Source organism: Botrytis fragariae (assembly GCF_013461495.1).
Source record: "Botrytis fragariae strain BVB16 chromosome Unknown tig00000101, whole genome shotgun sequence".
Taxonomy (NCBI): Eukaryota; Fungi; Ascomycota; class Leotiomycetes; order Helotiales; family Sclerotiniaceae; genus Botrytis; species Botrytis fragariae.
In genome coordinates, this window is record NW_023500996.1 from 728,692 (window position 1) to 751,291 (window position 22,600).

The following is a 22,600-nucleotide window of genomic DNA, read 5'->3' on the forward strand; positions in this document are numbered from 1 at the left end:
TATCTTGACTCGCTTGCTTATCTAGTGCTTATCTAGTCAACCACATGACCGCGCGTCAGCTTCGCATTTCCCAAACAAGGCTGTCTCCACTGCAAAGGCTGTTGAACATAAAAACTGACCTCACTATTACGGCAGCTACGACGGTAATACTATCGGCTCCATTGGTTCTTCCGTTTCTGTCCCTGTGGACCGATTCTTAGCTTATTCTTAGCGATTATCCTTATTCATATTTCCTGATGTCTCAAATAAACCACTCTCCTCCAAAAACCCCGCGTCGTCCAATTATGGCTATCGTAAATGAAAAGCTCGCGGAGAAATCAGCCGCCAGAGGTACTCCAAATACACCAACTCTCACACCTTCTTCTTCTAAACTACCTCAAAAGATTCGAGGTGTTAGTCCAAGTCTGCAATTCACCCCCAGTATTCAAGCTCCTACCACGCAATCCCCAATCTCTTCCCCCCTCAAGAGGTCACACGTGTTACAACATCACAGCCACGCCGATGATATTGGCGAAGATGATGTAGATATGGCACCGCAAGTAGAACCGGAAGCCGGGTCAGATGAAACAATGATCAGTCTAGATACATCGAATCACAAGAGAGACATTCCCCCAAAGAGCTGGAGTGAATTTGAAAACCGCTACGCGACGGCTATCCAGGAATTGAGCGACAACGAGGACCGCTTGATTGAGGAGTTCCAGCATCTTTCTGACGTTAGTTCTTCGATTTGATTTATATTACCAAAACTAATGATACTTGAAGGCTTTCGGTATCTGGGCAGAAGCTGCAGCGGAACGAGACAATGGGAGGGCATGGAAACGGCAAGTTGCATTTATTGATAGTTCACAAGGAGCTACTGACTTTGTTATAGTTTGAAGACAAGAGAAAGATATGTACAGATACAGGAAAAGTCACTGGAAGACAAGAAGCTGCATTGTAAGTTGCTCTACCAACACTTCTCTTTTCCATGCTAAACCTTGTCCTTCAGATATAAAAGTTGTCGAGGCATTCAAGCAGGCTCTTCAACTATTTGGAGAGTGACCACTCATTTTGCTTTTCGTTTTGACATGTTATAATCATAGACTTGATTTCGTAGTAGCCATATCTTTGCTCTATTTGGCTGGGTCATGAGGCGCAATGAGGGACTGGCTGTGATGGATATTGTTTAGATACCCTCTTTCTGTTTGCTTATATATCGCAGTAATAGCTATCGTACAAATCATAATCACAATAGCAAAAAAAGATTTCGTTTCAGTAAAATACGTTTCCTTTTCTGCATATCTCATTGTTTCAATTGAGGTATCTCTTGGTACAAACTTTGTGATCGTCGTAGGAGGGAGGTCCTTAACATTTAAGCAATGTACCATACATATCCTTAGAAAAGCTGAACCATACTCGCCTCCTTGGAAAGCTTCAATATTCTCTGGGTCATGTCATACCATGACTTGAGAAAGTTTCGAAATTCCTTTCTATTCAGCACAGTGAAATGGTGGTGGCCGACCGCGCAAATGTTCATTTGATCTCCCACGTTGATGTCTCAGTTTCGTTTGTGGGTCCTCAGCTTTCGCGCTAGATTCTACGCTAGAGTGATTCGGCCACCGTAGTCTACCATAAATTTTCGAAAACTTTCTCTATCCCAGGCTGAAGCTTCTCATCATCAACCAACATGACCACACAAACACCCGCGACCACGCTCTACATTGCGCGTCGCCATGTCTGCGCCGGAGGTTACACAGGTTAGTCCACATGTTCACTATGTTGCTTTCTAAAATGCTAATGAAACTTTAGAATGATCTCTTAGCTTTCCATACCTCTCACCTTGGCGATACTTCAACCGAACATTTCGCGCAACAATTCTTGGGTCCTGTGGAGGATTACTATGAAGAAGAGATTGACGATGACGGCCTTGGGTATTATCCTGACGGAGTCAAAAGAACTTTGACGGATGAACAAATCGCAATCTTTCGACATTCGGAAATCCAAGCCATTCTTCGAAAGCGCAGGCATGCTGCAGAGTCCAATGAGACTAGCAATGAGCAACCTCAATCTGAAACTTCAAGAACCGTCCGCACAGAAAAGGTCGAAGCCGAGGAAGAAGATGGGGAGATTCCTGCGGGGTTTTCGCATCCAGAGCCAATCGGACCCGTGCGACCAAAGAAAAAGTCGAAGAAGGAATTGAAGAAAATACAAAAAGCGCAAGAAGCCAAAGAGAAAGGTTGGTTTAAGCAAAACGTCAAGCCCGATCTACGCAAGAGGACGTGGGATAAAGTTGAGAAATCTATTGGGTCTCTTGCGTATGACGATGATGAGGGTGGTAGTAATAGCCAAGCCTCAAGTTCAGCGCCGCAAAGAAGAAAGATCACTTATGATGATCCTTGAGCAATCCACAGCTTGACTCTAATCAACGCTTCGATGATAGCTTCATGATTTCAAAAGGTCAGTAATTGTTCATTTCAACCTGTTCGCGTCACCGACCTAAAATGATGAAAACTTTCGTATCGTCATCCTTAGTCTGAGCTGGCAATTATATTCGTGGTTTCTCGGCTTGCTTTGGCTTGCCTTGGCTCGTCGATGTATTTCTCTTGTATACATTGCTGGTCTTGATGAGACATAATCTTCTCTCTGAAATATTGTTGAAGCTTTCACCTCTACACCGTTATGCATAAGCTTTGAGAGCCCCGTACTGATTGTAGTAGTCATCAACTCTTGTCACGAATCTCATGTTGGCATGATGAAATTCATTCATCATGTCAAATTTGCTCGATGTACTCTTTTTCAGGTATGCATTTAACATTTCATTTTCAAAAATTCCCCCTCGCTTTTATGATGACAAAGGGCCATGAGGCCTGAATAATCCCAGCTCGTCGAGTGCCTCACATTAAACGCAGAGTGCATACTGAGAGAAGAAACCCGTTCTGAAAAGCATTCATAATATTTGTCTTTGCAACCAGCTTCAATTCGATGTGCTGACAGTTATTTCTAGCTCAAAATTCGACATCAATATCAGCACTTGGCGTGAGATCATACAGAAAAACGCTTTCGATAAGTGTGATGTACGAAGGAGTGTGAATGTGCAAAGAATGGTGGAATATTTGCATTTGCCTAGGGAAATTTGTATGACGGGTTGGATCTGGGAATGTTCCTTCAATATTAGAATCAAGACAAGGCTGGCTTGTGGCCGCCTCATAAATCTGGTATCAATACATAGATCCAAGCTCCTACTTCTTGCAATGCAACAATTTTGACCACCAAATCGTTCCATCACCAATCTTTCGGAAAATGAGTGATCCTCCAAGTTATGACCATGACCTACTAAATCGGCTCAATGCTTTGAAGAAATCCAGTATTCGGCTCGACGCATCCCCGTAAGCAAGAAACCAATACAAACTATGGACACATGCTAAGCTCTCAGTCGTCCACCACTAAATGTTTTTGCAAAAGAGTCGACCCCCGAAACAGATTTGTCTGAGAGACTGCGTAGCCTCCGAAACGGTACACCATCAAGATCTGGCACCAGTGAAGCATCCGCGCCCGCTAGCACCACATCGCCTCCACAACAATACAGTTTTTACAACCAAGCCACGTCAAGTGATGCTGTTCCCCTGTTTTCAGATGATATCCACGAGGATAAATCTTTGGACGACCTTTTAGCAGAACTGGGATCTGGCTCTGAGTGGTTGAATCCTGATGATCCGAATGATATTCAAAAACTTCTTGATGAAGCCAAGAAAGCTTTGCCAGATCGTGAGGATGTTGCTACAGATGAAGAGGCATCAAAGAGTGCTTCTGAGGAGAACGCTCGGAAGACTAATGTCTTGACAAGTGGTCTTGATATGTCTGTGTTTGCCATAGACGACGATGAGGATGGGGAATCTAGGAATAATAATAAACAGATTGAGGGCTTAGAGGGCGAATCACGTGAAGTACAGGATATTGTTGCCAGGCTATTGGATGAGGTAAACCTAGAGAGAGGAGCTGAGGATGAAAATGAAGCAGAGGAATCCCAAGGAACTAATGCCATGAACACGGATGTGGAAGGAAAATTCTCATCTTTCCCCAGATACAAGCGGGATGACGACGAAGAACCAAATCTCACTCTCCCATCCGCACCCTCCACACTCCCGGAACCGAGCAGGAAATCGATCGATTTTGAAGACGATATTACTGCGAGATTAGCTGCGCTAAAGGGTCTTGGTTCTACTCCTGTTAACGATCTTGGGTTACCTTCTGCACCGACTACTAAACCGGTGGATAAAACGGCGAAAGAGACGAAGGGGAAAGGATTAAAGAAATATACGAATGAGGAAATGGATACGTGGTGTATTATTTGTCAAGATGATGCGACGATTCAATGTGTGGGCTGTGAGGGAGACTTGTATTGTGCGAGGTGTTGGAAGGAGGGACATATGGGGGTTGATGCCGGGTGGGAGTTTAAGAGACATCAGTGGCGGAAATGGGAACGCCCTGGTTAGTTGGTTGGGGTTAGGAGAGGACCAGAATGATAGATGGATTTCTTTCAGTTACGCTGTTGATAATTATTCTTGTTTAAGGGTGGTGTGTATCCCATTGTTGAATTGAAGGTAGAGCTGGTAGTCGTGCAGTGATGACGCTCAAATGACTGTGTGCTCCATGAACTCACATATTCATTCAATTTTCAAATCTCAATTGAAGTATCAACAAACGCAATATCAGCCATCGCCCAAAATCATAACATACCATGCGCATTCTCACCTCGTGCTGACCGATCAAGATCAACATGTTGCATTTCAGCCGCAGATATCTACATGAAGTAGAATAAACTTAGGATAGGTGAACAAGCTAGTTGGGCTGAATATCTTATCTTTTTCATTGACTATTTGTAGATGTGCTACTTATTTTTAACAATGCAATTGACACAATAACAAACCACCTGGATATTGAGATGGAGATGATGCTGACGCTGAATATAAGTAGCTAGAGAGGAAGGGAAATTACTAGATGGTCAAACGAATCAAATAGGCGAAACAAATTTGCAGCTGTATGTAGGGTGCAAGGCTTTGTTCCCTGGAGCTCTATGATTGGAATTGGGATAAGATGTGGCTGAATTTCATACATAATTAATGACTAGAGACATGTCAGAAGCGACGAAATGAGTGAGTATAAACAATTAAATTTCGCTGTTGCAGTATGCTAAGCACAACTCCCTCTTCCTGCTGCCATGCTGCCGGGACCACACCCTCGTCATACCAACTTCTCGACTGGCGGCATTGATTGCGATCGTTTGAGAATTCGAAAGACACGCATTTCCGCTCACTTATTACCTTGTTCATATGTGCGTAATGCAGAACTAAAAAAAAACAAAATCCTCAAGCCAAGCGCGCGTATACTGTACAAGATGCAAATTCCTAAATCAACTCCGTACTTGTTTCCAATCCTATCCACATCCAACCGCCATCCATCCAACATAAGAATATTGCAATCTCAGAAAGAAAAGATTGAGGTCGCGATAGAGAACTAATCGTCGTTATGATCGTCATCACCGCGGATTCCTCGACCGGCAGCACCACTACTAGTATTCTTCGTTTTGCCACGGATATCTTGCCATGTGGCACCGAATCTCCTTCCAGTACTAGCAAGAAGGCCTTCTTCCTCATCAGCCTCAGCATCTTCATCAATCTCGCTAAGATCCAATTTGGGTGTTCGGAACAACGCCGTAATAAAGACGATCAAAAAGATTGCGAGGAAGACAAATTGAGCCCAAAATGCGAGAGCACCGAAGAATGGGAAATTGACGGTAACTCTATTGAGGAAAGTAGACACGACACTAGGTGTGCAGACCTTTTCGGCACCCTCGCCCGAAGAAAGCTCACTGCATGTTTTGATCAACTCTGGGTGGTTGCTACAATCTGGTTGATCGCCAGGGAATTTGGTAGGGTTGGCGCAGAATGTTTGGGCACCATAAATTGCGTATTGTGGTGCTATTAACATGGCGATTGAGTAGTTTATCGCGAGTATGATCAAAGTTAACATGACAGTTGCCATGAGGAGAGCTTGTGGAGAGGTGTGTCCTTTTCGTATTTCAAAGAGTTTTACCCATAAGAATCGAAGACCGATAGCAGCGATTCCTGTCACTGAACTGCTAAAGAGGAATAGGACTAATAGTGCCATCAAGACATAGTCAATTGGGAAGACTATGGACGACTTGACGAAAACCCAATTGATCGGTTGGAAGATATTGATACTAGGTATGAATTAGCCAAAAACTCTTAACGAACCAGGTCAAGATTATCCTACCTTCCTAAAATGTAACCACAATGTTGTTTACAGAATGAGTTCTTCGCCTTATCAATTCCTGTAATGAGCATGGAAACCCATATAACCAGGGAGAGAATCAGAAGTAGTATTCCTCCAACCAATTTGAGAGGCCTGAAGATTGCGCAAGTCTTAGTCCATGCTCTCACGATAAAGCTCTTCCCATCTCCACGGGCTTCTGCGGCTAGACGTTCTCGTCTAACCAGAGTGCGTTCTTCACGATGCAAGGCCTCCAACTCTCGCTGGTCTTTAGCCGACAACCCGCCATCTCGCCCTGCATTTCGTCCTTCAAGTTGACGTTGTCGTTCTCTGTTTTGCTCAAGGGCTGATGCAGTTGTTTCTGAAAGTTGTGGCGCGCTGATTGAAGGCGCAGATTTGATGAAAGATATGGGTAGCAATGCCAGTCCAACAGATGTGTAAAGTATGTATAACAACGTGCCCAATGAAATCAATAGACCCAATGCGAACGTTAAGGCACGCTCTCCGTGGTTCTCAGCCAAAAGACGTTTGAAGTAGTCTAGATCCATATCGGATCCACGATTCTTTGCGACGGGTACAAAAAATCCAACCAAGAACAAAATCACGACCAGGACAACAAAAAATAATGTGTATTTTGCGGCACTGAGGAATCTCTGGCCGAATGTCTGCGTGCCTTCCTCTGAATCGATTTCATCGTACTCTTCGTAAAAGAAGTATGTAAATGGGATAACAAGAAGGCATAGAACGGCATCCAAGCTGTATAATGCATAGTAAACAATTTTTAGAGTCAGGAGGATATTGTGGACAGTCTCGGGAGTTGCCCAGTCTTTCTTTGCGCCAAGCTTCGAGGTCGTCGAGCTGACGAGAGCAATATCAACAGGAAGAAGTAAGACTGTTGCCAATAGGGAGGTCAATGTGATAATCGTGACGGTAGAAACCAGAGCTGAGCGATCGCGTGGCGTTTGATACGTATAGGTAAAAATAGCTGCTATAAGAGCGACGATGCCTACAGCAACGGCATACGCAACCCATATAAATGCAGTCTGTATGAGCGCCATGTTGCAGGCGAGGAATTGATACTAGATTCGCAGATAGATATTAGCAGTGCTTGAATTGTTGATGACAGAAATTGGTAAGTAGTTGGAGTGGTACGCATGCGGAAACTTAGTAAAGGGAAGGAAAAGACGGTATAAATAACAAGAAGAAGATCATCTTAATATACCTCGCGAATGTGTCAAATGGATTTAAGTATCGATATTGTTTTTAAATCGATCTCTTCACCAAAACAATGTTGGTCTTGTCTTATTCGAACTCAAGAGGAATCCGATCTCGAATATATTAATTGTGTTTTATGTTGTTTTGCTTTGCTTTGCTTTGCTTTGTTTCTTGTTATACCAGTAGTCAATATTCAGGATTCTAGACGTCTGACGTAAATGGGCGTTGGGTGCGGGGATCAGCATTCAGGACCACTAGGACCTCCAAAAGCTGCATGAGCTTCAAGGGACAGTGATAGGTCAATACAGTGGTCCAGCACTGAGAACGCTAAAATTTGTGTAAATCGCGGATCGCGACGCACCGACATTTGACTGGACTGATGATCTTGAGTATCCATATCAACAACTTCAAAAGAAGTCCGAATTTTACTACGATTTGGTGCTTTTAATGCTTTACTTTGGTCAATAATGCAATGCTACACGGAGCTGACACCTCCTACAGCTGTCACACATTCCTTGACTCTTCCGTTCTTGTCCGCAGATGCTAGAAACCTCATCGTCGCAAAATCCTCGTTACTACAGATATTTACAACTAAGACCGTATCCGTGGATCTCGACGACCTATCTGGAAAGGATCCTTCGACAGCAAAAGATGACACAAATATTGATCCAGAGTTAATAACGATGATGGAGTAGAGGATTCTTTTCTCGGCACAGATTCGATTATACAACGACCAGAATTAGCTCGAACAACGAAACTCGTACTTATAGCTGAATATAACTTATCTGGAACGGTCACATCTCTTGTCCGAGTCAAGACTATATCCTCAAAAACTGGGGGTGAAGCACTTTTAGTGGGATTCAAGGATGCAAAGCTCAGTTTGGTGGAATGGGACCCAGAACGGCCCGGCATATCAACAATATCAGTCCATTTTTATGAACAAGACGAACTGCAAGGAAGTCCATGGGCACCAAGTCTTTCAGACTGCGTCAATTACCTTACTGTCGATCCAGGAAGTAGGTGTGCTGCATTGAAATTCGGAGCGCGGAACCTTGCGATTCTGCCATTTAAACAAGACGAAGATGTCAATATGGACGATTGGGATGAGGAGTTAGATGGCCCTCGCCCTGCGAAGATTTCACAAAAGACTGCAGCGGAAGATGGAAAGTTAGATACACCATATGGGTCCTCTTTTGTTCTACGATTGTCTTCACTCGATCCCAACATCATCTTTCCAATCCACCTTGAATTTCTGTATGAATATAGAGAGCCAACTTTTGGAATTCTCTCATCTACCATGGCTCCATCCTCGGCTTTACTGCAAGAGCGTAGAGACCACTTGACTTATATGGTTTTCACCTTGGATATACATCAAAAAGCGTCTACCACCATTCTTTCCGTTGGAGGTTTGCCTTACGACCTCTTCAGAATCGTCCCACTAGCTCCACCTGTGGGCGGAGCTCTTCTAGTTGGTACTAATGAGTTGATACATATCGATCAAGCTGGTAAAGCTAACGGTGTTGCTGTCAACATGTTTGCAAAGCAATGTACTGGCTTCAGTCTTTTGGACCAGTCTGATCTTGACCTTCGGTTAGAAGGTTGCAAAATTGACCAACTATCTATCGAAAATGGAGAGATGCTCATTATACTACATAGTGGCGATATTGCTATCCTGAGCTTTCGTATGGATGGAAGGTCAGTCTCTGGCCTAAGCATTCGCCGAGTAAGTGCAGATTCAGGAGGCGCCATATTGACTGGAGCTGCGTCATGTGTAAGTTCTCTTGGCGCAGGATCATTGTTCGTTGGAAGTGAGGTATCAGATTCTGTCATTCTAGGCTGGAGTAGGAAGTCGGGACCGACTTCACGTCGGAAGTCAAGGCTTGACAGTTCAGCAATAGCAGAAGTTGATGAGGCCATGCTTGATGATGAAGATTTAGAAGATGATGACGATGATCTGTACGGCGATGGACCCACAATCACTCATGCTACTGCAAATATCACTGCATCAAACAGTAAAACGGGTGACTACACGTTTCGTATACATGATTCCATGGTCAATATAGCTCCCATCACAAACATCGCGTTCGGAGAAACCGCATTGAGTTTGGGTAAGGAAGAAGAGCTAAAACTTAGCGGTGTTCAGAGCGAACTTCAGCTTGTAGCTGCTGTCGGTCGTGAAAAGGGAGGCTCCTTGGCAGTCATTAATCGTGAAATCCAGCCAAATGTTATAGGCCGATTCGAGTTACCAGAAGCTCGTGGTATATGGACTATGAGCGCAAAGAGACCGGCACCGAAAGGATTGCAAGTCAATAAGGAGAAATCTGTCACTAGCGGTGACTATGGCGTCGACGCTCAATATGATAGACTAATGATAGTTTCCAAAGCATCTGATGCCGAAGATGCTATTGACGAATCTGCTGTATATGCGTTAACGGATGCCGGTTTTGAAGCTTTAACAGGGACAGAATTCGAACCAGCCGCTGGATCCACGATCGAAGCTGGTACACTTGGCAATGGCATGCGTGTTGTTCAAATTCTAAAGTCTGAAGTGAGAAGTTATGACGGTGGTAAGTTCGCACTTTTCCTTGAATCATACCCCTTTCAATTCATGTGGTCGGATGGATGGGCATGTAGGTTGGGACAAGTCTTGGGGAAATTTTGTATTTTCCGCTTATATGTTTTCGCCGTCCGGGGCGCTATCTGGAAATCTATCATATCCTATAGCAACAATGAAAGCGAATTATCAACATTACAACTGTGCCTCATGCAATTTGCTCCCTGCGACATGCCTCCTCGCGCCATTACATGATTGATTAGAAGCGTAACTAATTCTGTATCTGTGGTGTAGATCTTGGTCTTGCACAAATATTGCCGATGCTCGATGATGAGACGGGAGCAGAACCGAAGATCATCAGTGCAAGCTTCGCAGATCCATTTCTCCTGCTAATTAGAGACGATGCGAGCATTTTTGTTGCACAATGTGACGACGACAATGATCTCGAAGAGATAGAAAGAGTTGACGATGTTTTGCTTTCTACGAAATGGCTGACTGGCTGTTTGTACGATGACTACAGCGGAGCTTTCTCCGACGGCAAATCGAACAAGGCAGGGGAAAATGTCAAGATGTTTTTACTTAGTGCGGGTGGAGCATTGCACGTGAGTTTTCTTCCAAGCTTTCCATTGTCCAATTTCTAATACTTTCAGATTTACGCACTGCCTGATCTTTCTAAGCCAATTTATGTCGCGGAAGGAATATGTTTTGTTCCCCCTGTGCTTTCAGCAGATTACGCAGCTAGGAAATCGGCAGCTCGGGAAACCTTGACAGAGATATTGGTAGCCAACCTAGGAGATTCTGTTTCTCAATCCCCTTATCTTATTGTAAGAATCTACACTTTAACCTACTCATTTATGTACTAACCGATTTAGCTCCGACCCTCAAATGATGATCTTACCATCTATGAACCGTTCCGCATAAAGTCTGCGTCTCCGAATCTTCTCTCCTCTACACTTCAATTTCTGAAAATACAGAACACACATCTGACACAAGCTCCTGATGTGTCTGCTGAAGAGCAGGCCGATGGAGCTCAACAGACCAGCGATAAGCCGATGCGAGCTATCTCAAATCTCGGTGGATACAGTACTGTCTTTGTGCCAGGCGGATCTCCAAGTTTCATCATCAAGAGCTCTAAAACAGTACCCAAAGTTCTCAGCCTGCAAGGAACAGGGGTTCGCAGTCTTAGTAGTTTCCATACCGAAGGTTGCGACAGAGGATTCATCTATGCCGACACAGAAGGAGTCGCCCGCGTAGCACAATTCCCACCAAATACCACGTTTGCCGATATTGGAATGGCCCTGCGAAAGATTGAGATAGGTGAAGATGTTCACGCTGTGGCATATCATTCACCGCTGCAAACATATGTTATAGGTACTAGCATTTTCACAGACTTTGAATTGCCCAAAGATGATGACCACCGCAAAACTTGGCAAGAGGAAAACATTGCCCTGAAGCCATCGATCGAGAAAAGCTTCCTTAAATTAATCAGCCCTGTCAACTGGTCCGTCATTGATACCATTGAACTTGAACCCTGCGAACTCATAACCTGCATAAAAACCATGAATCTGGTGACATCAGAAGTCACCAACGAGCGCAAACACTTGATTGCTGTAGGAACAGCTATAACCAAAGGAGAAGATCTCGCAACCACTGGCCGCCTCTACGTTTATGATGTTGTCACCGTTGTTCCAGAACCAGACAGACCCGAGACAAACAAAAAATTAAAATTGATCTCTTCTGAAATCATTACTCGTGGTGCTGGTGGTCCCGTAACTGGTCTTTCCGAAATTGGAACTCAGGGCTTCATGCTTGTTGCGCAGGGTCAAAAATGTATGGTCAGAGGTCTCAAGGAGGATGGCACAAACTTGCCAGTCGCATTCATGGATATGAATTGCTATGTTACGTCTGTCAAGGAATTACCTGGTACAGGCCTGTGCGTAATGGCGGACGCTTTGAAAGGTGTTTGGTTTGCAGGATATACGGAAGAACCGTATAGGATGCTACTCTTTGGAAAGAGTGCTGCGAAGATGGAAGTATTATGTGCAGACTTATTACCAGATGGAAAAGATCTGTTCATTGTGGCTGCAGATGCTGATGGGAACTTGCATATTATGCAATATGATCCTGAACGTATGTTTTCATTTTTCATTTTCTCAGCCAACTGGCTTGCATTAGACCCTTGACTTACAAATTCATAGATCCCAAATCTCTCCAAGGCCACCTCCTCCTTCACCGCACCACCTTCTCCCTCGGTGCCCACCACCCCACAACCATGTCCCTTCTCCCCACCACCCGATCCCTACCCCCATTAACCACCGCCCCCTCTCCATCTCCTAGTCCCTCACCTCAAGAAGATGCCCCCTCCCCTTCTCAGCCCCTCCTTCTCACTTCTCGTACCGGTACCCTCGCTCTTCTCTCCCCTCTAACAGAATCCCAATACCGACGTTTTGGCACCCTCGTCTCACATCTTACAAACACACTTTATCATCCCTGCGGTCTCAATCCCAGAGCATACCGAATAGACAGAGATGCAAATGAGGGGATTGTAGGAGGAAGAACGATTATTGATGGAGGAGTGCTAGGAAGATGGATGGAACTTGGGAGTCAGAGGAGAGGAGAAGTGGCAGGAAGAGTCGGAGTTGATGTTTTGGAGTTGAGGGATGAGTTGAGTGGATTACGTGGAGGCTTGGGCTTTATCTAGAGATTGTTTGTAGAGGCGTGGATGGTAGTTGGAGGTTAGAAAATGACATGATTTGCAGCATCGCATGATCGGGTCTTGAAAAGTGCTGATGGTACAAAATAGGGGCAAGCGAATGAACCACAACTCAATACTATTTTATCTTTCTTATCTCAAGTTCAGTTATCAAATTGCATTGTATTTTTGTTTCGAAGAGATCTGACTCAATTGTCCAAATCAGTAAGACTCAAGTGGTTTTATTTTGTTTAACCAGACTCGCTATTATAAAAGTCGTATGATGAGCATTCCTAGATCATAGATCAAGTGAACGGCATAAAACTGATTAAAAGAGGTTTTTGCAATCACAATAATTCCCTCATCTATGAAGAAGAATACGCACATGTAAAGTCAAAACTTCAAAGTCGCAAATTAATTCTATGAGTCTACTTTGAAGAATTGTATACTGTCTGACTGGTTCAATCTCATGGTTCCAGTCAAAATGAAACGCAAGAAACAGAGGAAGAAGAAAACTACAACAACATAACAGAATCAATCCAAGTATTCAAATCTGGGGATCGATGCTTCTCTCCTCCTCTAGCAACAACAACAAAACAACAACATCTGAGATATCATACAATATCAACACCAACCACACACTTTCCTTTATATTCACTCCTCACTCCCCTTTAAAAATATCCTCATAATCTTCCCGATACCTCTGACTCTTGAGTTTTCTCTCCATATCCCGTGCTTTGCAAGCCTTTTTGTGGATCTCCCGAGTGGTTTTCCCCCTTGTTACTCTGACCATGTGTTTGACCTCTCTAGAAACGAATGCGCGGGTAGCTTCGCGAGCGCTGAGCTTTCTGGTGCGGGGAGAGTATTGGGGGTGGAGAGGAGAGAGACTTTGGACGAGGGATTGGGCGGCGCGTGTTTGAGACATTTTGGATGAAGGATTTTCTGGTTGCGGATCGCTATTTACTGTCTGTTTGAAAGGGAGTTCAGAAGATAGTGGATGGCTCAAGAGCAGATTTGAAAATTTATGGGAAGACTGAAGGTGGAAGACTGGAAGGTTGAAAGGTTGTGATTGTGTTATTGGAATTAATAGAATTGGTGTCTAGAAAGAGGGGGTGTGAAGGTCCATTATATACTTCACTCGAGCAGTTGTTCAAGATCTGAACTCTATAATGGAACAATACCACAACAGATACAATAACATTCAAGAAAGATATAGTCAAAGATTCTTAGATCAGGAGGTTTGAAGTCAACATAGTAAATGGTCAAGAAAATGAGGATTCTTTGTGATTGGCGTTTGAGACAGACCGAATTTTCAGGGTATTACGCCACGACAAATTAACACAAAGATATTTACGAACAACGCCGGAACAGAAAAAGAAGAATACGAGAAACATGTTTCGAAATAAACAATGCCATTTTGAGAGGAGTGGGAAGAATTGATCGAAGTGTGTCTGAGCATGTAATTTTGAGCTTCGAGATTTTCAGGAGGTCCTTGAGGTTCTCTCTTGAATCCAAACCATATATGTTCCGTCCTTCAGTCGGATAATTAAAATGGAAAGAAACGGAACCTCAGAGGCATACTAGAGATATACTTTTAACGTACCTATAGCATCGCACCCATAGCCTCCAATCCATCTACATCCCATTCTCCACCCAAATCCATCCAAAAATTATGCTCATCGAATCCATCCCAAGGGCTCATATCCATATCACCCAACACTGGCATTGCATCCGAATTCGCCTGCTCATTTACCACACCCTCTAATCCAGCGTCAATCTGCGTCAACGTGCCCCCTTCAGTAACATCCTCGCTCCCGCCACCACTACCCTCCACCGCATTCCTATCAACTCTAAACCCATCCCCCAATGGCTGTGACTGCGAAGAGCTCCCATAAACGGCCACCTTCTGATCATACCACCCCCTCACCAAACGAATCTTCCTCGCAAACTTGTCAAAACAATCTGTCCAGCCCTCTCCTACCCTTCTTCCATCACTACCCACCTCTGCGTCTTTTCCCCATTCTCCATCCTCGGTAGTGATGTTGATATCTACAAATTTCGCTCTATCGTTTCGCTCTGCTAGCTCTTTTAATACCCAGGAGAGATCGCAGACTTCGCGGACAAAATCGAGGGTCCAGGAGGGGAGAAGTGGGTTTTGGTAGAAGGAGAGGCGAGCAAGAACCATTAGGGCATAGGCGAGAAGGGACCATGGAGCAATAGGCTGGCGTAGATAGGTGGAGGGAGGAATGGAGAGAACTAAGTGGAGGAAAGAGCGTGTGTGGTGGAGACAGGTGTAGAGAGATTGAAGGTGAGATGGGTGTAAAGGCGTTGGGTGAACTGGTTGGGCGGCTGAGATAGATTGAGGTGATTGTGTTGCGTTTGTGGGTATCCAGCCATTAGTTAACGCGACTTCATAAAGACGGATGGTAGAAATATGATGGTGAAGCTGTAAAATTACTAATTGGATGTATTAGTCTTTTACTTACAATAGCTAATAAAGTATGAAAGCCCGACTAAAGTAGACGGCTTCAAGTTTCAAGATAAAAAGAATGAATTGAAACACGTACCATCATCTTCCAGAGCACTAGGGACACCCTTCTTCAATATATCTAGCTCCATCTGAAATGAACCCAACTTCAACGCAGTAGGGACTTGAATTTCACTATCACTCTGAACAAGTACTACCGCTTGCCCGATCTTCTCTCCAAGATGTGATATCTTCACTAACCCGACTAGTAAAAGATCCGTAGTATGTTCTGGCTTCTTCTCTATAAAACGAACACATTCATCAAGATGTATCGAATATCTCATGGCATCTATACGCTGAAAGCCTGTTGCAACTCTAGACGTGAATTAGCAAAAATGCATTGAAATGAAATATACTTTGAAGTTTACAAAGAAGTTAGATAGAATAAACCAGCTAAAGCCCTTCTCTGCTCCATTGTTCTCCTCGAGAAATCTCCCGCTGTGGCTCTACTGTGACCAAATGGATACCTGAATCTATCGGCTGATGGTGGTTTATTCAGTCCCAAATCTCCAGCAAGCCCCATCGCCAGGCCTAGGAGATTGTTCAGGTGAGGATGCCCTAAACAATGATAATGATACCTAATCATTCATATTGGTCAGTAAATTACCTCTTCTCGACGAATCATGCCACGTCTAGCTGCCAAACCTCTAAAACCAAGCCTCTTTCATACACAATAAACGTCCCATTCGTTCAAACAGCAACCAAAACCGCATTTCTTGTCCACCAGCCCACCAAGAAGGTCACAGAAACAAAAGAGAAAACCTCGTTACTCACCACCCACAAAAAACCAAAATCGTCTGCAACAACTCCAAAGTCTTTTCCTTCCTCACCATAATCCTCTCCGTCAAGTCCCTCACCAACGCCGTCTCATAAACTGTCTGCCTCGGCAAATTATAATAACTCGCCGCCATCAAAACCGCCTTTCCCAGCACCGGCTTGCTCGCCACCCATTGCTTTCCTGTCAATCCTCCCGTCTCAACAACCACAAAGGGGAATCTCGCTGTCATTTCCATCTGGTACAATTTTACCAGCCTCTCAATTTCCTTATCGTTGGGCTCGAGATCCGAGTTGGCGTGGGCGAGAAGACAGGCATTTGTGCTTTTTCATAGACGGATTGCCTTTTACTTGGTTCGAGAGGCTTGGGGACGATATGAGAAGTATTTCTACAAGGAATTGAATTTGCCGGTTCTGGTTCCGAGAGGGGTGGTGACCTGGGGAGGATATTTTCATTGGTGACTAGTGGAGAGAATGTCGGCGTTGCATCTTGTGAATGAACGCCTTGTTGTTGCCGTTGCAGGAGATTCACAATTCCATCAAGTTTCTTCTCTAATTGTGCAACTCGACTAGAATCGACATTAGAAGTATGATAAACAGTTATGGAGAGAACAGTCCATACGTAGTCTTTTGAGGCTTGTGAGCCCTTATAGAAGGAGTTTGTGTCACACAATCTTTCTTTAGACGATGACATCTATTATGATCAGTAAATAGCATAGTATAGTGGCAACGAAAACTTCAGTCATATGTACCTTTCACATTTCGCACTTAATCCACTCGGCCGTGGTACACACTTTGCTTTTGCCAATGCACAGGTCCTACATGCCCGGGAGCTGGGGTGACTCTTTCCTATGTGATTGGTTGTTGACATCACGTATTTCAAAATTCACTCTTCATATATCGAGAATATCGCCTCAATGTTAAACGGAGAGGAAGTGGTAATCCCAACCCGTCGCCGTTGAGATTTACTTTTTAAAGGTTGGACGCTGTGGGGCGGGACCGGAGCAAAGTCGTCTCCCCGCTCCCGGTCCACGAATCATGACATACATCCCTCACAGGCACAACATCCAATACATCAAGAACAATGGGACAAGAGGAGTGAAAGACAATATATTATATTTTGAAAGACCGCGCATGGACTATAATGCGATAAACACAAAATCTTGAGTTGATTTAGCCTATCTAGAGTTTGCATTAAAACTTTCAATGCTCGACGAAAAGTAAGAGCAGAGGGTATGCAACTTCGGTCGCGTAAAAAAATTCATCAACGCCTGGTCCCGCAACCCTCCTCCAGATCCCCCAATCGAAACGAACATCCCCATGATTCTCATACTCGATGTATTAAAGTGAAGTATGGAAGGTGGCTCTGAGAGAAGAACATTATCAAGCCAAATGGCATAACGCTATTCAGAATTGGACTAGCTCATATGAACCTCAAAGTCAAAAATGAGCCCGTATATGAATGTCGGGTAAGTTTTTAAAGTCGTATGGGATGGAGTGGAATCATGTAGTAGGAGCTGGGGTACCACGTGCAGCCGCCTCATCAGCACGAATAGGTGCAAAGAAAGGATGGGCCATGGCTTCCTTAGCAGTCAAACGTTCCTAAATCACATGTCAGTGTATGTAAGATGAGGCTTGATAACGGTAGGCATACTTGGTGATCATATCTAAGGAGTTTATCTAAGAAGTCGATAGCTTCATTAGTAACAAATCGTTGGTTCTCAGCATTGACAAAGCTGTGCCAGTTCTTCTTTGGGAATCTGCCTAGGATATCGTCATATTGTGCGTCGAGCTCAATCTCGTATTTGTCGAGGTAGTCGAATAAATCTTCAGTGCCGAGAACTTTAGCAATTTTGACTAATTGATCCGAGTTGCTATTTCCGTGGAAGAATGGTTCCTTTCTGAAAATCATCGAAGCGAACATGGCACCTAAAGACCACATATCCAAGGAGTAGTCATATTCCTGGAAATCAACAAGCAATTCAGGTCCCTTGAAATATCTTGATGCGACTCGAACGTTGTACTCGGTGCCTTGATGATAGAATTCCGCAAGACCCCAATCGATAAGTCTCAACTAATCCTACAAGTCAGTCAAGGTATTCTTCCAGCTATTGAGAATCCTACCTTTCTGTTCTCATGATCAATCATCACGTTATGAGGCTTGACATCTCTGTGCATAATGCCTTTGCTGTGACAAAAGTCCAATGCCTATCGACGTTAGCAACTTCCAAACTTTCCGAATATTCTGATCTCATACCTTCAAGAGCTCATAAATATAAAATCGGACATCGTAATCGATAAACTTAGGGTAAAGGCTACGGAAGTCGGTATTGTTGACGAATTCGAAAATCAACGAAGGTGTTTTGCTCTGCATCATGAATGAGTCGTCTGTTTCTTCTTCAAGGGGTTGTTCAAGGCCAGTGAGCGCGCATTTGCCCGTCTTCCCAACTAGGGAAAAAGGTTCGCCTGGGAGAGAAGGAAAGGTTGGATTTACTTGACTATCCCTAACAACGTCAAGGAGGGCGACAATATTTGGGCCTCCTGACAAGTTCTGGAGGATCTTGATCTCTCTCTTGATCTTCTTCTTCTTGACCGGCTTCAACACCTTAATCACACATTTTTGGTAGTTGGCCACATTGATTCCCTCAAAGACTTCCGAATACTTTCCTCGTCCTACATGGACACACATCCGCGTGTCAGTAAGCAGCACACACATAGCCACGAGCGGGTAAAAGCAAAACAAGTCTTGGGGAAGGAGGTATTGCCGACTTACCAATCTTGCGCACAACTTCGTAGTTCTCCAATACGCCCCAGGTAATATTTACGCTATCATAATCCCAATATGCCCGTGGCATTTGCTGGTTGACATCCGCATAGACGCGAGCCATTTTGCGGCCGGCCTAGTGTGGGAAGGCGGCGCCGCGCAAATCGTGTAGAGACCGCCTTTTCGAAAATATCGAGATCCGGAGTGAGTCGCCGATTGATAAGAACCTGATTGTTTGACCGGATGGTTCTGGCAAAGATTCGCAGGATGACCTTGTACGATGTTGTAGAAAATAATGATCTGATGTTGATGTGCTACGAATTCTTGAATGGATGGTAAACACACCCCGCGCTAGCGCAGGAGTTATTTTCGATCGGGCGGCCTTAAATAAAAGGTTACCGACAGCCTTTTCAAAAATTGACCAAGGCTGAATGACGAATAATAATTTTTGTTATAAGGCTTCATCTTTCGCGAATATATATTACACTTTTTCGCCATCGCAAAGAAATCTATAGGAGGATTTTCAATGCAAAGACATATCAAACAGCAGAACTAACGCGAATATGCTCTACGATCTCAATATTCCTTGGTCATCAAGTAAAGACCCTCTTGATCTTCAAAGGACAATCTCATTTCTTTCAGAATTGGGCTACGGCACCATAGCTCTTAATCATATCCAAAGCGGACCGCTTCCTTCCACTATAACAAACCCAATACCTACGACATTCCCTTTTACAATCCCTCCCAAAACAGTCATTCTCCGCCGTTGCACCCTCACTCTCTCTGATCCTTCCCTTAATCACCGCCTCACAGCCGTTTCATCCGCCTACGATATTGTCGCAATTCGCCCTACCACAGAAAAGGCATTTCTCGCAGCATGTCTTAATCTAGCTGAGCACTCTCTCATATCCCTTGACCTCACACAACGATATCCATTTCACTTCAAACCTAAGCCTCTCATGGCTGCTATACATCGTGGCATTAGATTTGAAATATGTTACGCGCAAGCTACGATGGAAGATTCAAATGCGCGCAAAAACTTTATAAGTAATTGTTTGGGCATATTCAGAGCTACAAGGGGAAGAGGGATTGTGATAAGTAGTGAAGCTAAGACTGCATTGGGTATCAGAGGCCCAGCAGATGTGGTCAATTTGATGGCAGTATGGGGATTGGGTAGAGAAAGAGGCATGGAAGGATTGGGCGACAATCCAAGATCGGTGGTTATAAATGAGGGGTTAAAAAGAAGTTCCTACAGAGGACTGGTGGATGTGGTTTATGGTGGTGAACGGAGCGCTGCGAAGGACGCTGAAATCAGCGAGGCGCAGAAGAATAAAGCAAATAATGGGGAAAAGGGAAAGGGAAAAAGAAAAGTCGATGACAATAAGGAGGTAAAAGAGAACGAACCGCCCCAGATAAGCAAGAGACAGGCAAAGAAACAGAGGATGGAAGCCTTGAAAGCCACCGAATCCAATTCGAGCTCATCGAAAGAAACATCTCCTACAGCTCCTGCAGTCATAGATACTAATAATATAATAAAAGCGAAAGTTAATAGTTGATTTTTATATTCTTTTGCTATTTTCTTCCCTTGTGGCGTCATTTTTTGAACGTATATTTACAACGAATTTGGTATCTTTCGGGAGTCTAGCCCTACACAATCTAATATTACTTCTCTTTTAAACCCATTTCATTACTATTCGAGCATCAAGCTCTAATCTCAGACCGCTGTCGCCACAGCAAGATTACCAAGGACTAAACTGCTGGACAAGGAGAATGTGTTGATATCCACAGTATTTGGCTGTGCGACTTGTGCAGCTCCAAGTGCAGGAGCTGGTGATCCTCCAGCTTGTATCGCAGCTGATGTGGTGACGCTTGCGACTGTAGCTCCTTGAATAGCAGCTTCGGTTAAAGATGTGCTAATTGATGCTGCTGTTACAGCACCTTGCATTGTAACTTTGATATCGAATTAGTTCCGTGAAAGATATTCTAATACAGATTCAACATACCTGATACCATGACGGTAGTTGTTTGCATCATAGTCATAGTGACCATGGATGTAACCACTGACATTTGCGTAGCCATCATAGTTACCATTACTTGCTCAGTTTCGGTGACTGTCTGGGTAACCATTTGAGGTAGTGGAGTGACAGTAACGGTAGGCGGAGCTCCTGAAGCGAAGACAGTCGAAGTGAGGAAAGAGAATTGTCCACTGGAATTGTTAGTTCTCGACTAGTTTCTGAAAGACTGGGTTTCATACCCAGTTCCGGCAGCTTGTACTGCAACTCCTGTTGGCGCCGCCGCTCCCTGAGCACTCTTTGTGACAGTCATTGTCTTTGTGATCTCCTTTGTCACCGCGGGTGCTGCGCTCGCTTTCCCCCCTCCTTCGAGAGCGGCAATGATATCACTTAAACCTCTAGCTTCATACCGATATCCCTAGATTATCATCAGCCACCATCGACAGCATGAACTATCTCTCAAACCATACCTGTGCAAGGCCTGCTGCCCCCACTGCCACCAATAGCGATGCTCTTATAAAGCCCTTCATCCTCTTCTCCAATAATGCCGTTCGAAAATGTGATTTGGTATCCTGCCCTTCGAAGTTTGAATTTAGGTATTAATGAACGTAGTCAACAGCCCAGCCGTTGTATGAAGCAAAGAATAAGAAAAGTAATGAGTGAGCGTGACCTGCAGCTGCAGAATTACAATTGATTAGATGACAAGAGATTTAAAAGAGAGTGGTCAGATGAAAAGAGATTCAATGAGGGAAGTGGAAACAGATATGCATACGACCCTCAAACCGTGCATCGATGAGCCTTGGCGCTATGATTGAGAGTTGAAGCACTGCAGTGCGTAGTCCTAGATGTAGATCCCCGGCGCCCATGGGAGAATCATGGACGGATGAATATGGGATAGTGGCGCCATCAAAACTACGAACCGCCAGGGTATATGATTCAATTTTTATATGAATCGGGAAGCTTTGCCAACACTCACAGTGGCACAATGGAGTAAGACATGACAAAATGATTGCTTCGATCAGGTAAAGCCCGAAAGAGTTCAAGGGTCCCGGCGGTACGATTGAGTGAAAGAAACTCGACGCATAACATAAACAGCAGGGAAATCCAGTAAGGATACGAGACTAGTGCAAAAGCACACTTCACAAGTGGTGGCTTGAAATACTTTTGATAGAACATTGCCTAGGATGTAAGAGATGCAAGAATCTCAAACGTCAGAGAGTTTTAAGGTACACCAGGTATGGGGAAAATGAATCCCAGACGTGTGGGGTTTCAGACTAGCTTGGCGGCGTGAGAATTCCCATACCATTGTACAATTTGCATACTCTAAAAGTATGTTGTCCAATGAGGATTATGATTTCTGCAATGCCAAACAAGCTTTGTGCAGACTCCATCGGTTTTTCTTGGGTGTATAAGGCATGGTGGAAGTGAAATCAAAAAATTGAATGGAGTGCGCGATGATGTTAGGGAGGATCACGCTGAAATGTTTGACCTCCTTCAGAAACTCGAGATTCGCAACTAAAACCTTCATTGCTTTTGTCCTATCGGATCTTGAATCTGAAGAGATTTGCGATAGACTATGTTTGACGACGACTTGTTAGATATGGGTGGGATATGTGGATTAGCCTTATATATCTAGGGATATCACATGCAGATTGTGATAACCCGTAGAAATAGTTTCCACGCAAAGTTGTTTCTTTCTTTGAGACACAACAAATTTGTAAGATTGGAAGGATGGAAGACGATTAGAAATATAAAACATATTAAATCCCAGGATGATGTTCATCAATACCAA

The 22,600-nt window shown here is 44.1% G+C and overlaps 10 protein-coding genes across 10 annotated transcripts; 5 read left to right on the plus strand and 5 right to left on the minus strand.

Annotated features, from left to right (window-relative positions):
• Positions 1 to 236: 236 nt before the first annotated feature.
• Positions 237 to 1,076, plus strand: Bfra_008862 (uncharacterized protein; the record flags this gene model as incomplete). Its single annotated transcript, XM_037339218.1, has 4 exons — positions 237 to 713; positions 763 to 825; positions 872 to 936; positions 989 to 1,076. 4 exons carry the CDS (start codon positions 237 to 239, stop codon positions 1,074 to 1,076), a joined length of 693 nt encoding a protein of 230 aa, XP_037190784.1.
• Positions 1,077 to 1,666: 590 nt separating this feature from the next.
• Bfra_008863 (uncharacterized protein) lies at positions 1,667 to 2,379 on the plus strand (the record flags this gene model as incomplete). The annotated part of the gene is made up of 2 exons (XM_037339219.1): positions 1,667 to 1,736; positions 1,802 to 2,379. 2 exons carry the CDS (start codon positions 1,667 to 1,669, stop codon positions 2,377 to 2,379), a joined length of 648 nt encoding a protein of 215 aa, XP_037190785.1.
• A 900-nt stretch (positions 2,380 to 3,279) lies between these two features.
• On the plus strand, positions 3,280 to 4,472 carry Bfra_008864 (putative zinc fyve domain containing protein; the record flags this gene model as incomplete). Its single annotated transcript, XM_037339220.1, has 2 exons — positions 3,280 to 3,365; positions 3,413 to 4,472. The coding sequence occupies 2 exons, from the start codon at positions 3,280 to 3,282 to the stop codon at positions 4,470 to 4,472; spliced, it is 1,146 nt and encodes a 381-aa protein (XP_037190786.1).
• Positions 4,473 to 5,493: 1,021 nt separating this feature from the next.
• Bfra_008865 (putative lysosomal cobalamin transporter protein) lies at positions 5,494 to 7,328 on the minus strand (the record flags this gene model as incomplete). The annotated part of the gene is made up of 2 exons (XM_037339221.1): positions 5,494 to 6,220; positions 6,274 to 7,328. 2 exons carry the CDS (start codon positions 7,326 to 7,328, stop codon positions 5,494 to 5,496), a joined length of 1,782 nt encoding a protein of 593 aa, XP_037190787.1.
• A 624-nt stretch (positions 7,329 to 7,952) lies between these two features.
• Bfra_008866 (putative cleavage and polyadenylation specificity factor subunit 1 protein) lies at positions 7,953 to 12,740 on the plus strand (the record flags this gene model as incomplete). The annotated part of the gene is made up of 6 exons (XM_037339222.1): positions 7,953 to 8,056; positions 8,158 to 10,052; positions 10,334 to 10,641; positions 10,690 to 10,863; positions 10,912 to 12,169; positions 12,238 to 12,740. The coding sequence occupies 6 exons, from the start codon at positions 7,953 to 7,955 to the stop codon at positions 12,738 to 12,740; spliced, it is 4,242 nt and encodes a 1,413-aa protein (XP_037190788.1).
• A 652-nt stretch (positions 12,741 to 13,392) lies between these two features.
• Bfra_008867 (uncharacterized protein) lies at positions 13,393 to 13,656 on the minus strand (the record flags this gene model as incomplete). The annotated part of the gene is made up of 1 exon (XM_037339223.1): positions 13,393 to 13,656. The coding sequence occupies one exon, from the start codon at positions 13,654 to 13,656 to the stop codon at positions 13,393 to 13,395; it is 264 nt and encodes an 87-aa protein (XP_037190789.1).
• Positions 13,657 to 14,334: 678 nt separating this feature from the next.
• Bfra_008868 (uncharacterized protein) lies at positions 14,335 to 16,903 on the minus strand (the record flags this gene model as incomplete). The annotated part of the gene is made up of 6 exons (XM_037339224.1): positions 14,335 to 15,188; positions 15,299 to 15,573; positions 15,627 to 15,789; positions 16,426 to 16,601; positions 16,655 to 16,726; positions 16,785 to 16,903. 6 exons carry the CDS (start codon positions 16,901 to 16,903, stop codon positions 14,335 to 14,337), a joined length of 1,659 nt encoding a protein of 552 aa, XP_037190790.1.
• Positions 16,904 to 17,351: 448 nt separating this feature from the next.
• On the minus strand, positions 17,352 to 19,054 carry Bfra_008869 (putative casein kinase ii subunit alpha protein). The gene is made up of 5 exons (XM_037339225.1): positions 18,806 to 19,054; positions 18,290 to 18,705; positions 18,157 to 18,240; positions 17,687 to 18,106; positions 17,352 to 17,634 (listed from the first exon to the last, which is right to left on the minus strand). The coding sequence occupies exons 1-5, from the start codon at positions 18,918 to 18,920 to the stop codon at positions 17,536 to 17,538; spliced, it is 1,134 nt and encodes a 377-aa protein (XP_037190791.1). The 5' UTR covers positions 18,921 to 19,054; the 3' UTR covers positions 17,352 to 17,535.
• A 305-nt stretch (positions 19,055 to 19,359) lies between these two features.
• On the plus strand, positions 19,360 to 20,352 carry Bfra_008870 (putative ribonuclease p complex subunit protein; the record flags this gene model as incomplete). The annotated part of the gene is made up of 1 exon (XM_037339226.1): positions 19,360 to 20,352. One exon carries the CDS (start codon positions 19,360 to 19,362, stop codon positions 20,350 to 20,352), a length of 993 nt encoding a protein of 330 aa, XP_037190792.1.
• Positions 20,353 to 20,510: 158 nt separating this feature from the next.
• Positions 20,511 to 21,338, minus strand: Bfra_008871 (uncharacterized protein; the record flags this gene model as incomplete). The annotated part of the gene is made up of 4 exons (XM_037339227.1): positions 20,511 to 20,746; positions 20,800 to 21,002; positions 21,051 to 21,226; positions 21,279 to 21,338. 4 exons carry the CDS (start codon positions 21,336 to 21,338, stop codon positions 20,511 to 20,513), a joined length of 675 nt encoding a protein of 224 aa, XP_037190793.1.
• Positions 21,339 to 22,600: the final 1,262 nt, after the last annotated feature.